Raw genomic sequence first — 14,627 nt, 5'->3', positions numbered from 1 at the left:
TCCCACAAAGTTTATTGTTTCATGAATTTAGCAGTTTACCTTCTGGATACATGTATAAAGATGTAAAAATTAACATCCTCAAGCAATGTGAAATGCAAAAAAATTAGGAAAATAAAAGTAAGGTAGTGCATTATTCTTAAAGCTGAATTTACCTAATCTAAGGATTATATTAAAATTATTCTCTACTTTTTTTAGTGTAAACATGCTTGGCCTCTATCTTTTACGTTTAACAGGAACTATAAAATTTGAAAGCCTCGTAACTTTCATTTCAATAATGCCTTTTGCCAAGAGTAGATTATCATTTTTGGAGGGCCACTGAATGAAAATATTTAGTTGTACATTACATACCAATTTTTGAATCTTTATAATTAGAGCTTAGATTTTTGAGATTTGAAGAGTTAGAATGGCCACCTTACCTGCTTTCTAGATGAGAAATAAGGAACATTTTACTGAAATTACACAGTGAATTTGGTTGAAAGTAAATTTTAAAATGAGCAAAGAATAAAAGAATTAGAAATAAAATTTTAAACAAAATAAGAAATTACACAGTGACTAGTACAAATAGGTACCATTTCCAATTTGATTTGTCATTAGGAAAGGGTGGGGAAAACTTTGGAAGAAGAGAGACTAATATGCAGGAGACTTAACTTTTTCATTGTGTTCTGTCACTTTACATCCAAAAGCTATGCTCTCACCTTACTTTACTCAGTTGGGCAAATTACCTTTTTGGTTTCCTTATTTTGTTCTCAGTTACTTTGATTTAATATTCCTTGTTGTTCATTCCTGCTGCCACTATCCCTGGTTAAACCAAATTCCCTCAAGGGGGTGATGGGGAAGGATTGAACTCAACTTGGAAATATCCTATAAAGTAGATTAGCTTTTGCTGTCTTGTAAAAATTTTGATTGATTGATGGAGTCTTGCTCTGTTGCCCAGGCTGGAGTGCAGTGCCACGATCTCGGCTCACTGCAGCCTCTGCCACCTGGGCTCAAGCTATCTTTCCACCTCAGCCTCCAGAGTAGCTAGGACTACAAGCATGCACCACCATACCCAGCTAAATTTCTGTATTTTTTGTAGAGACAGGGTTTCGCCACGTTGGCCAGGTTTATCTCAAACTCCTGAGCTCAAGTGATCTGCCTGCCTTGGCCTCCCAAAGTGCTGGGGGAAATTTGTTTTTTACTGCCGAAACAAGAAAAAAAAGTACCTTATATTAAGACCTATCATTGATTGGCTGACCCTCTCCCCTCAAGAACAGTTATTGTACAGATTGAAAGAAGATGGAGACCTAAGCAACAATTATAGAACAGTTGGCATTAAGCAAGTGTTAGTAGTTATCATAGTGACCTTTATTTTTTTGCTTACAGTGTTTCTTTCGATATATTTTTTGACCAAATTTCTTAAAAACAACTGAAATGCAACAGTAGTTTTTATTTAAAGATCACTATTAATAAAGTGATGGCTAAAATAGAATGTACATTTCTGTTATAGTTGTCTATCAAATATGCCTCATTCTAGCTGATCCTTTTAATAGTATTATTTGTAGGAAATATGAACAGTTATTTAATCAGTTTACAGAAGAAAAAAATAGATTCAGATGAAAAGCATTTTAGGGCTGGGGCTGCTGAATGACGAAGGAAATACCTAGGACCTGAACTCATTAAAAAAGGCACTAATTCTTAGGTTTGTGTAAGTGCTGATGTTTGTCTCAGCTCTTAGGCTTTGTTCAGGATCCGACAATTGTTCAGATAATATGATTAAAACCGGAATCTGATTCCTGACTAGACTTTTTAGGGGAAAATATTTTTTACAAGGAATTTACTTGTGAACAAAAAGGTACTTCATTAACTTCCTACCTTTTATGAGTTAACTGTAAAATGTAGATATGTTTGAAATAGTCTGTGAATTTATGTAAAGGCTAGATGAATTTTCCCCTTTCTATGGATTTCAGTTCAGTAAGGTATTATCATTCAGTATATTCTCTCAGTAAATTTGCTTTTAAAATTTATTTCAAGGTAAGTATACCTCAACTGTATATTTGAATTTTCTGGGGACTACTACCCTTAGAACTTAACATTTCTTTTCTTTTTGGAGATATATTTGACAATTACAGATGTTATATATTTAAGGTATATAGTTTAATAATTTGATATACACATGCATTGTGAAATAATCATCACAATCTATGATTAATTATTGATGCCTCCCTTGGGATGGGAAGAGATACTAAGCTGTACCTCATTTATGGTGTTTGGTCATATTACTCTTGGGATCATTGCCTTACCTATAAAATGACAGTTACTTTTTAATGCTTTATTTAAGACAATTCTTTATAAGCATAATCCATATTATCTGATGGCATTTCCACTCCATCTCTAACATACCTGTCCCTTATATGTGTTATCAGGATCACAATATGAATCTGAGTCACTTCCTTAATTTATATCTTTGGTGCATTTCAAATTAGGATTGATTACTGCTTTTCACTCCAGCGACTAAAATGAAGTGACTTGGAAGAGAAGTAAAATTTAATGTTTAGTTTCACTGGAGTCTTATTCATGTATGAAGTTTTAAAAAATACATAGGAGAATTAACATCCTTAGAGTTTGTTCCATAGAAGGCTATGTATGTATATTTCTATCTGGAGGGAAGGAGTTCCATGAAAAAATTAAATATTTGCTACCAGACTAACTTAATTTGCCTTTTTTTTGTTCTAGAAACCTGTGGATTTTTGTATCTAAGTTTACTGAATTTGATGCAAGAAAATTACATAAATTATATAAGCATGCTATTAAAAAACGGCAGGAATCTCAGGTAAACTTGCCATTTTATTTTTTTCCTTAATTTATATAATTAAAACCACGAGACTTTTTTTTTTTTTTTTGAGACAAGGTTTTTGCTCTTGTTGCCCAGGCTGGAGTACAATGGTGTGATCTTGGTTCAACACAACCCCTGCCTACTGTGTTAAAGCGATTCTCCTTCCTTTATAGGAGATTAGGAATCTCCCAAGTAGCTGGGATTATAGGCATGTGCCACCATGCCCGGCTAATTTTGTATTTTTAATAAAAAGGTTTCTCCATGTTGGTCAGGCTGGTCTCGAACTCCCGACCTCAGGTGATCCACCTGTCTTGGCCTCTCAAAGTACTGAGATTACAGGCATGAGCTACCACACCCAGCCCAAAACATTCTTTTTACAAAACAATTTGATTAATAAATATAGAATGAATGAGAAATTTTAAAAATCACCATTGAACACCACAGTGGTAATTGTTGCAGGCAAGATTCACAGAAGGGAGGTAAAATTAATGGGCAAGAAAACAGGATATTGGCAGATCTCCTCTGAAATGTTTATTAATTATAAAGGGAAAACAATAACTTTATGGAGAAACTTGCATGACCCACCTTAAACAAGCAATCAAGGTTAATGTCACCAGTAGTTTAACACATATCAGCATCATGAACCCTCTGATAACAGTGTACTGAGAAAGACACAGCACCTATGTGGAATTCTTGCCAAAAATATATAAATGTTTTTATGTGAAAATAATAGATAAGTGCTATTTGAGGGATGTTCTGTAAAATAACGGGTGCTCTGGAAAAAGTGTTAAGATTATGAAATAGACTAAGGAGCTGTCTCAGAGGAAGACATGACAACTAAGTGTAATATGGGGTTCTAAATTGAATTCCCAAGAACATTAGTGGAAAAATGTGAAATCCGAATGAAGTCTGTACTTAGTTAAGTGTTACACCAATGTTAATTATTTGGTTTTGATCATTATACCATGTTTATATGATAGTAACATTAGGAGAAGCTAGGTGAAGGGTATGTGGAAACTCTGTATTATTTTTGCAACTTTTCTGTTAAGTCAATTTATTTCAAAGTGAAAAAGTATCTTTAAGTCATGGGTCAAGTAGTTTATACTTTAAAAAGATATCTGTAAATGTCATATATATATATACACGCACACACACACATACATATACACACATACACACATATATACACACATTCTAATATGTGAAGACTTCATTTAGTATCAATATTTTCTAAGAATTCTCTCTCCTGTTTCGTAAGTTTGTGAAGTCACGTAAAGATTCTTACACATGTGTGCATTTATTTTAGCAAAACAATGATCAGAACAGCAACTTGAACCCTCACGTGATTAGAAATCCAGGTATGTAAGCCTTACTGATTGTTCGGGAAGATAAGTTTTTTTTTTAAGTTTTGTTTTGAATAAACCAAATGATAAAAAAGGTTCCACCTTGTTTTTATTTATAAGTACCTTTATATTAAGGAGATATGGTAATCCTGATACATACCTATATTATTATATAAAATATATTCTCTTAAACTTTAGTTCATTTTAGTTTATTATCCTTTTAATAAATCATCCTTTTCCCAGTTTCTAGAAAGTGTAGAATAACTTAAAATGAACAAGTGTTGTTTTTTATGTAATTTGGAATAGTGATGCATTATTTCTGTACAAGAGTCACAAAAGTATAATCTGAGAAAGGAATGGGTCCCATAATTTTTATTTATCTCATTTCAGAACCAAGCAACTCTTTTGATTAAGCCTTAGTACTGCTTTTATAGACCATTTCTAAATGCTTTAACTGCTTGTATTTGGGAACTGATTTTGTTTTGTCAAGAGTTGAAATGAATTCTTGTTATCTATCAACAAAGCTTTTTTTGCCACATTTTTTTTTAAAGTCATTAATAAAAGTTGTACTTTCTTATCTATCAGATGTGGAAAGATTAAAAGAGAATACAAATCACGATGATAGCAGCAGGGACAGTTATTCCTCTGATAGGCACTTATCTCAGCACCATGATCATCATAAAGACCGACATCAGGGAGATTCTTACAAAAAGAGTGATTCCAGGAAAAGACCCTATTCTTCTTTTAGTAATGGTAAAGACCATCGTGATTGGGATCACTACAAGCAAGACAGCAGGTAAACTTGGCAGTCACTTTAGAAATTTTGCATATGCATGTCTTTCTTTTTATGATGTTGCTGTATTTGACCTATCAGCCGATTCAATCTTCATGCAGTCAAAACAAATCTTGTGAAATAAAGGTGTTGTTTATAATTAAGAAAAATTTATATATTATCTTTCAAGAACTGAATTTGTCTATAAAATGGCCTTTGAATTATGAAATTGAGATCAAAATATATAGTAAGACAGTCGATGTAGGGAATTGTATAAATATAAATTGTGTGAGATTCATTGTTGGTTTTGGAGAATCTTGGCTGAAAAACTCTAAAATGTAATAAATGGGATAAAATAAAAGCTTGATATAATGATTCAGATTTGGTGTACGAAATTGTGCATTCCATGTTTTTAAAAAGTCAAGAGGGGAAATATTGATATATGTGAACACATCTCATTGAGGTTAAACTTAATCTCAGCAATCTGGAATATTCTTGGAACCAGAAAGGTTTTTGTTTATTACTGTTTTTTGAAGCCTTTGAACAGTAAGCAACCTCGGTGTAATAACATCAATACTTTTTATTCCTTTATTGATAAAGAAGTATTTTCAGTAGTTAATGATCATTACTAAAAGTAAACTTGAAAACTGAGATTTATAGTATTTATGCTTTTATAGTAAATAGAAGAAATAAATTAGAAGACTTTTTTGTGTATTAGTTGTATTCACTACAATAATTTAAGAGCCTCTGTCAACACTATGAATACATCAGTTGTAGAATGGCTCTTATTATTAGAAAAGGTCAAATGAAAGGAAAAGGCAGATTTGTAGTAGTATATAATTTCACAGGTTTATACAATATAGTTGTTTTTACTAAGGATCTTTAGTCAACAAGAAAGAAACACATTATCTTCAGTGTATTTCAGTTTGGAAAAGGCACTCATTTTAGAGAATACTTCTCATTAAACTGCCACACTTATTTTTTGTCAAGCTGTCACATGTATATATGGAGTAAATTTCTTAATGACTCGTGTGTCAAGTCTTACTATATAACTAGTTAGACTTGAGGAAGCTTTTAATAGGCATCAGCAACCAATGAAAATTATGTTTTACAGATTATTTCATAGACTGCATTCTAGCATTTTTAAACTTTTTCCTGCTTTAGAGGTTGATAAAAGGCTCTGGTCTCAGAAGTATTTCAGATAGTTTTAATTATCTTAATTTCAGCTTCCAGACAATTAAGATGCAATCATATAAATGACATGTAAAATAAAAGGCAACTGATATCTAAATAGCCATGTGAAATTAGATGCTATCCTAGGGGCTTTGTGTGGTTCGCTTTAGTTTTATGAATCAAATAGTTTTTCCAAAGAGATATTTTCAATGATTTTTTTTTTAGTGAATTTGGTAAGTTTTATAATGAAACACTGAGCTTGTGTACAATTAAAATCAGGTTTTAAAGTATTTTTATGTGCTATGTTTAAAGTATTTTTATATGTTAAAGGCTAATAAGCTTTTATTTTAAAACATTTTAATTTGCATTATTAACTTGACAAATTCTTAATTTCTCTTTATTAGATATTACAGTGACAGAGAGAAACACAGAAAACTGGATGATCACAGGAGTAGAGATCACAGGTCAAATTTGGAAGGAAGTTTAAAAGATAGATCTCATTCTGATCATCGTTCTCACTCAGATCATCGGTTACATTCAGACCACCGGTCAAGTTCTGAATATACGCACCATAAATCTTCCAGGGATTATAGGTATCACTCAGATTGGCAAATGGACTACAGAGCTTCCAGCAGTGGCCCTAGGTCACCACTAGATCAGAGATCTCCTTATGGCTCCAGATCTCCATTTGAACATTCAGTTGAACACAAAAGTACGCCGGAGCATACCTGGAGTAGTCGGAAAACATAACAAAAACTGACACTTCGTCTTTCTGGACTTTTCTTTTAGCCATATATCATAAACCAACACAGTAATTGCCTTACATGACTTGAAAGATATAAACAGATCTTCTATCAGTAGCAGTATTGTTACTTCTTTCCAGGATGCAAGGTCTATTATCCCAACAGAAGAGAAAATATTTTTATATTTAAGGATTATGCTGCACTGTACTACAAATGTAGTACTTTTTTTTTTCTTTTTTAAAGAAATGGAAAATGTTTACTATTACAGGGACCTCAACACTGCCCTCCCATATAGGCTGGATAAAACTGTTTTTAAGTCAGTGATTTTAGACTGACCTCCATTTAAATTATGTTTATATATGAACTTTACTCTGACCTGTGATCATGTTTCAGGAAGGAATGAAAGAGAGTTCTTTCTTAATAAAGAAAAACACTCAAGGACTTTGTTCACTTTCCAAAGCTACTTGTTTACATTGTACACTGCGACCACCTTGCCGCTTTTCATCACAAGCTTGAATATTTAAATTCTGTACTTATATATGTAAAATAGCCAGGAATTTCCTGTTTGTGATCTATTATTATGCCTTTTTACAAAAAAAAAAAAATGGCTGTAAATTATTGTAAATATTAAAGGAACTTTCCTTACTTCCCCTTCTCAGGCTTTTTTTGACTGTTCCTTTCCCTACCAACTCAGGCCTTCTTATTAAAAAAAAAATCAGTGTAATAACACTTTTTAATGATTTGTCTTGATGGAATCATTGTTTAGAATGTAAAAATGGGGAAAGGGGCCACTTAATTCCATTAGTCCTCTTTTTATACTGAATATTTTATTAGATACATGTTATTCCCTTTTTTTTCCTTTTTTAGTCAATATTGTGTTTGTAGTTTTAAAAAATGGTGAGATAATATGTAAAATCTAAACTGCATGCTCTGGAAACTTTTTTCAGATGCATCTGGTTTAAAAGGTAGGTGTATGAACACTTTTCAGAATCCAAAATGGCCAAAAGTTATTGTAAATCCATTTGTTTTCCCTTTTCATATGGGCAATAATGTCAAATGTGCTATGCAGCCAGGTTAACATTTTAGATAAACTTGATTGACTTTTAATATAAACTGTTACAATGCACACTGATTGTATATAAAAACCTTATATATGACAAATTAAATTTAAGAAAAAGGATATGTGGGCTCCTGTAATTTTCTGCTGCATTCTTACTCCCTCAAGCACTTAACCCCCACCCTGTTTTGTTTTCTTTTTTTAAGTAACATTTTGCTGCCAGAAAAAGTATTTGGGAAGCAGTTGAATATTTGTAATGTGTAACATTACAACTAAATCTGTTTTGGAGACTATGAATATTCCTATGAAGTAAAACTTGGGTCATATAAGTTTTTGTTGGCCTCTTGGCTTCCTACAGAGATTATTACAGGATGCTTTATATTTATTTATAGATTTTTATTTTGTTATATTCAATGGAAATTTTTAAGTCATGTGGCACACATTCTTGCATGTATGCTTTGATGTAACAAATTTGAATCTTTGACAAATACAAGTATGTGGACATAATTTCTATAGTATTCCTATGTGTGTCACTATTAACTGTGGGAGCAACCTGCAGATATTTGTCCATAGATGTATTTTTTAATGTTTTCCTTTGTCCAGTTAGGTCTATGTGTATAAAAGAAAGGTTTTTTGGTTTTTGGCAGTAATTTCTTTTTTTGATACAGTTACCTTGAAAAATAATGATGCTTTGTTTCTTTTCTGGTATATAAGATAACATGTGAGGGAATAGCTCAGTTTTTAAAAACATTTATAAATAAATATAAAAGTAATGAAAGAACTTAGTCCTGGCACACATTTTTGAAACGTTTTCACTTTTCTCTACATTTAGTTTATTTTATTCCACAAGAGAGCATTTGACTAAGTCATAATGCTTAAGTCATAAGATCATGGCTGGCATTTTTTAATTTATTACTTTATAGCTGGATATTTGCATTATATTGTGCAGATTTCACAAGACAACATTGCATTTTTTGAGATAATGGAATGGACTAATTTTTTAAACAGTGCTACATTAGGTTGAAAGTTTCAGTTAGCTGAGTTGAATGAAAAATACAGAACTGTATGTACATTTATCAAATGACAAAATATGTTCATTTTTTATAAGGAGTCAAGAGAAAAGACGAGAAGAACATTAGTTCATAAATATAGCAGAACATAAAATATGCTTATTTTTTGTCTTTCACATGCTCATTCCGCTTTGTTATTTTCATCCAGTTATGTTTAATTTTTTAAGGATGAGAGATTATGCATAGTACTGTACCAATTAACCTTCCACTCTTATACAATAAATCATTCTTACTAAAAGCAATGGCCTGTTTGCTTGTAAAGATTTTCTTTGTTCAGAATATGTTAGAAATTTTTAGACTATGGAAATGAATATGAATAATTTCATTCAGAATGAGTAGCTTAACAAAATGCAAACCTATTTATTTGTTTATTTAGAGACAGAGTGTTACTCGGTTGCCCAGGCTGGAGTGCAGTGGCACGATCTCGGCTTCCTGCCCCAGTCTCCCGAGTAGCTGGGATTACAGGCAGGTACCACCACGCCCTGCTAATTTTTGTATTTCACTGTATTTGCCAGGCTGGTCTTGAACTCCTGACCTCAAGTGATCCACCCGCCTGGGCCTCCCAAAGTGCTGGGATTACAGACATGAGCCACCATGCCCAGCCAATGAGAAAGTTTTTAATTTTGTATGATGTAGAATATATATATGTATAATTTCTTTTTGTAGTTAATAAAATGAAAAGGTTGAGTAGGTTATTCATTTTCATGAAGTGTGTCAAGAATATGCTCTAGGAGTAGTGACGTGATTTTTATCTCTATCTCATTACTATTTGTAACTAGAAAATGATCTTTGGACCCCAAGTTAGCTGTCATAGCTTTATAAATATAACAGCTTTAAAAAGGGGTAAGAATTTGGAAAAGCAACTAGTATTTAAATATGTGATTTTTTTAAGACTTCTAGCTTCATAGGAAACTGCAAAAATATTTTAAAATACTTCATAATATGTAGAAGCACATTAATATAGATGCCTCTTAAATATACATTAAAGAGTCAATTTTAAAATGCAAACAAACCTTGGATACATTGTAGCATTGTACAATAATTGTAATGAATGGAGGATGTTATAGAGGAGGCAACTAGATAGTAATGCAACAACAAATATATTGCGATAGTGTTAAAATGTGTTAAAATTTCTAAGATTCAATTACAGATACCTGGAAGAAAATTTGAGATTCTATTTTTTTCTGTTAATAACTAGTCATAACTAGGAATTGATTCTATAGAACACTTCATGCTAATTTTCTTAACAACAGCAACAACAAAAGGACCTAATAGGTTGATTCCATTACAGAAATTCCTTGAATTCTCAATATAGGAAGATCTAGGAATAGGAAGTCTTAGCTATGTAAAAGGATGAAAGATGAGATTACTTGGAAAAGTAGGATTAATAAAAAAATTTAAAAGATTTTTCCAAGTACTTACACAAATTCTTTAATGGGGCTTCATGTGCTGGATTTTCTTCATTAAAAGCCCACTAACCACCCTGCCCTTTAGCTTTAAAAAAAAATACACCTATATTTGAAACAAAATTTGTAGTTCAGACTCTCAAATGAAGGAAATCATTTTAATTCCTTGTTCTCCACATTTGAGTTCTGACCTAAATATGAAATAAAAGAGGTAAGAACAGTCTAAAACTAATGATTCTATTAAATGAACTAAGGATATTGTTTGTGTTGGTGATATGCAAACTCTCTGTGACTGAAAAATGTAGGTTGTATTGTCATTTCAGTATTGTAGACTAATATTAATTAGGTTTCCATCTAGAATGAGCTACAGAACTGCCACTTGTTACTTTTCTTTCCCTTCTGTTTACTTTTCAAATCTTTGCTTTGTCACTTATGTTCTGCAGGGTGACTATATTAAGTCCTGGTATGGTGGTTTTATTTTATTTTATTTTTATTTCTTTTTTGATCAGCTGTTGCCTCTCACCCACTTCTTATTACTTTCTGGAATTCTATGTCATTTCTATCATAAGACTTGATTTCTGATCTCTTTCTCAACAGCAGTACTGTTTTATTCTTCCTGTTTCTAGTGCTGAATATCTTCAGCTTCAACCACTACTCTGAACTCATCTCCACTTAGATTGCTAATGGATACGTAATCTTTAATTATATAAAACCAAACTCAACCCTTTTACAGTAATGACATTAAAAGTTTTAAGAACCGTGAGGCTGGGTGCAGTGGCTCACGCCTATAATCCCAGCACTTTGGGAGGCCAAGGCAGGCGGATCACTTGAGATCAGTAGTTCAAAACCAGCCTGGTTAGCATAGTGAGACCCTGTCTCTACTAAAAATACAAAAATCAGCTGGGTGTGGTGGTACATGCCTGTAATCCCCTCTACTTGGGAGGCTGAGGCAGGAGAATCACTTGAACCCCGAGGCAGAGATTGCAGTGAGCCAGGATCACGCCACTACATTCCAGCCTGAGCAAAAGAATTAACTAGGGTCTTTGATAAACGCATTCGCAGCTTTCTGCCTAAGACACTTCCCACTTAGATATTTCTATTATTTTTGCTTCACTTCAGTCACAATACAAAGAAAATACTTCTTGATCTTTGCATTGTTGTCCCTCTATTAAAAATGCTTATCTGTGATTTGTACAAAACTCGTTTCCTCAATTCAGAGTTCAGCTCAAATGTTACTTCAGGTCTTGAAGTTAGTACCCTGCCCCATCATTTTTTTTTAAATCCCTTATCTTGCATTTTCTTCTAGAATTACCACGGCTTATATATTTTGTTCATTTGCCATTGACTGCTTCCCCACTAGAATATAAGTTCTATTAGAGCAGGGACTACGGCAGGGACTTTACTTTGTTCACTGCTATATTCTCAGTACTTAAAACAATGCCTTGCATCAATTATATTGTTTTCATGTTTTTAATGTCCTTCCCAGAACTTGTATGCCCTATAAATGGCCAACTTTACCAAACTTTTTGTCTTGCCATTGTTAACCTAATTTGTTAGTATTATTGGAAAGTATTGTATGCCTTACTATCATGGATTTTTTAAATATATACTTTAAGTTCTGGGGTACATGTGCAGCACATGCAGGTTTGTTACGTAGTTATACACGTGCCATGGTGGTTTGCTGCATCTATCACCCCATCATCTACATTAGGTATTTCTCCTAATGCTATCCCTCCTCGAAACCCCCACCCCTTGGAAGACCCCAGTGTATGATGCTCTGCTCCCTGTGTCCATGCGTTCTCATTCTCGTTGTTCAACTCCCACTTATGAGTGAGAACATGCGGTGTTTGGTTTTCTGTTCTTGTGTTAGTTCGCTGAGAAAGATGGTTTCCAGCTTCAACCATGTCCCTGCAAAGGACACGAACTCATCCTTTTTATGGCTACATAGTATTCCATGGTGTATATGTGCCACATTTTCTTTATCTAGTCTATCATTGATGGGCATTTGGGTTGGTTCTAAGTGTTTACTATTGTGACCACTGCTGCAATAAACATACGTGTGTATATGTCTTTATGATAGAATGATTTATAATCCTTTAGGTATATACCCAGTAATGGGATTACTGGGTCAAATGATATTTCTCTTTCTAGATCCTTCTTATGGATTATTTGAGTCTGTTTACTAACTTCCAGTTTTTAAACTTGACTGATAAAAATCACCTGAGGTACTTGAGAAATACAGAAAAATGTAAGTTTTATTTCTAGGAATTAAAATGGCAGGGAAAGGCTCCAAGTAATGGGCTTTTAATATCTGTTTTGTTGACTTGAATAACTAATACAGAGGTTAATTCTGCTGTTATAAATAATATGCTTACACTTAAATGAAAAGTTGGTTTCTGCAACTATATGATTACTTAGGAAATATAATTAATACTTTGCAAAGAGGCATGCAGAAATATGGTATATAATAGGAAACTATAAGACATTTTGATTTGTCTATTGCTTTTTCTTTTTTATGAACCTTCTTCATTCTTATTATTTTTTAAATTAAAAATGGAGTCTTGCTATATTGCTCCAGGCTGGTATCAAACTCCTGGGATCAGGACAATCTTCCTGCCTCAGCCTCCCAAATAGCTGGGAATGAAGGCTCAAGCCACAGTGACTGGGTTGTCTATTTCCTTATCTTTCAAAACGAAGTATGTTTTTAGATGGTATGATAATGATACACTATCTTTTTTAACTCACAAGAACACAACTTGTAAAAACACTAAGAGAAATCCCCTCTCGCTGTTACTTGCTATTTTTTTCCCATTAAGAAATCTGCATTGTGTTTACCTAAGTTAAATTCACCCTCCCTAGGAGTACAGCATGATGAATTTTGACAGATTATGCAGTTGTAACCATCAGCGTATTTAAGATATAAAATATTTCCATCATATCAAGTAAGTTCTCTTTTGCTACTTTCCCCTATACCAAGCCCTTGCCAATCACTGATTTGTTCCTACAGTTTTATTTTTTCCAGAATGTCATATAAATGGAATTATATGGTATGTTGCCCTATGAGTTTGCCTTTTGCTTAGCATGATGCTTTTGTGATATCTATGTTTTGCATTTATCCGTAGTTTATTTCCTTTTATTGCTGTGATATTCCTTTCCCAGGTTGGATCGCAGTGGAACAATCATGGCTGTCTGCAGCCTTGACCTTTTAAGTATGTCCGTGATTCATTTTGAGTTGATATTTTGTATATTGTGTGGAACACACAAGTTGTGGGTTTTGTTATTGTTTAAATATTGTATATCTATTTTTTTCAGCACCATTTGTTAATAAGGCTATTCTTTTTCTCACAACATTTCTTTATTATTATTATTATTTTGAAATGAGGTCTCACCATTATTGACCAGGCTGGCCTCAAACACCCATGCTTGAAGCTGTCCTCCCACCTCAACCTTTCGAGTAGCTGAGACTACAAGTGAACTCGCCTGGCTTATTTGATTTTTATTGAAAATCATTCATCCTTATTTGTGTGAGTCTGTTTCTGGGCTTTCTATTCTGTCCCATTAGTTTATATTTCTGTCTTATGCCAAAACCACACTATGGTGATTACTATAGTTTATAGTAAACCATAAAATCAGGTAGTCGTGAGTCCTGTTTTGCTTTTTCAAAATTGTTTTGGTCTTCTGTTTATTTAATTTTTAAAAAATTGGATTTCAGGCCAGGCATAGTGGCTCATGCCTGTAATCCCAGCACTTTGGGAGGCCGAGGTGGACGGATCACAAGGTCAAGAGTTCAAGACCAGCCTGGCCAACATGATGAAACTTTGTCTCTACTTTAAAAATACAACAATTAGCCAGGCATGGTGGCATGCACCTGTAATCCCAGCTACTCAGGAGACTGAGGCAGGAGAATCGCTTGAACCCAGGAGGTTGCAGTGAGCCAAGATCGTGCCACTGCACTCCAGCCTGGGCGACAGAACAAGACTCTATCTCAAAAAAAAAAAAATTGGATCTCAATGGACTATAATGTTCTAAATTGCTTTGCCAGATTTTATAATCAACTTGTTCACTTCTAACAGAAACCATACTGGGATTTTGAGATTGCATTGTATACGTAAATCAATTTGAGAAATACTGACAATTTAACAATATTGATACTTCCAGCACATGAACACAAAATATGTCTACATTATTTAGGTATTTTAATTTCTCTCATCAGCATATAGCAGTTTTTCAGTGTACACAATCTTGCATGTA

General features: G+C 33.3%; 1 protein-coding gene across 2 annotated transcripts in view; it reads left to right on the top strand.

Moving 5' to 3' along the window:
• Positions 1-9,212, top strand: part of CHD1 (chromodomain helicase DNA binding protein 1) — a 75,228-nt gene extending 66,016 nt beyond the window's left edge. For both annotated transcript variants that reach the window (XM_064376190.1, XM_064376189.1), the window contains 4 exons: positions 2,713-2,809; positions 4,119-4,170; positions 4,741-4,951; positions 6,505-9,212. In XM_064376190.1, the coding sequence (XP_064232260.1) occupies positions 2,713-2,809; positions 4,119-4,170; positions 4,741-4,951; positions 6,505-6,850 (706 nt within the window). In that variant the 3' untranslated portion in view covers positions 6,851-9,212. The remainder of the gene's footprint in view (positions 1-2,712; positions 2,810-4,118; positions 4,171-4,740; positions 4,952-6,504) is intronic.
• Positions 9,213-14,627: the final 5,415 nt, after the last annotated feature.

This window comes from Aotus nancymaae, unplaced genomic scaffold (assembly GCF_030222135.1).
Source record: "Aotus nancymaae isolate 86718 unplaced genomic scaffold, 86718_ANA_hifiasm-v0.15.2.pri h1tg000014l, whole genome shotgun sequence".
Lineage (NCBI taxonomy): Eukaryota > Metazoa > Chordata > Mammalia > Primates > Aotidae > Aotus > Aotus nancymaae.
Note: the sequence above shows the minus strand (reverse complement) of the source record. Positions and strands in the feature narration are given on the sequence as shown.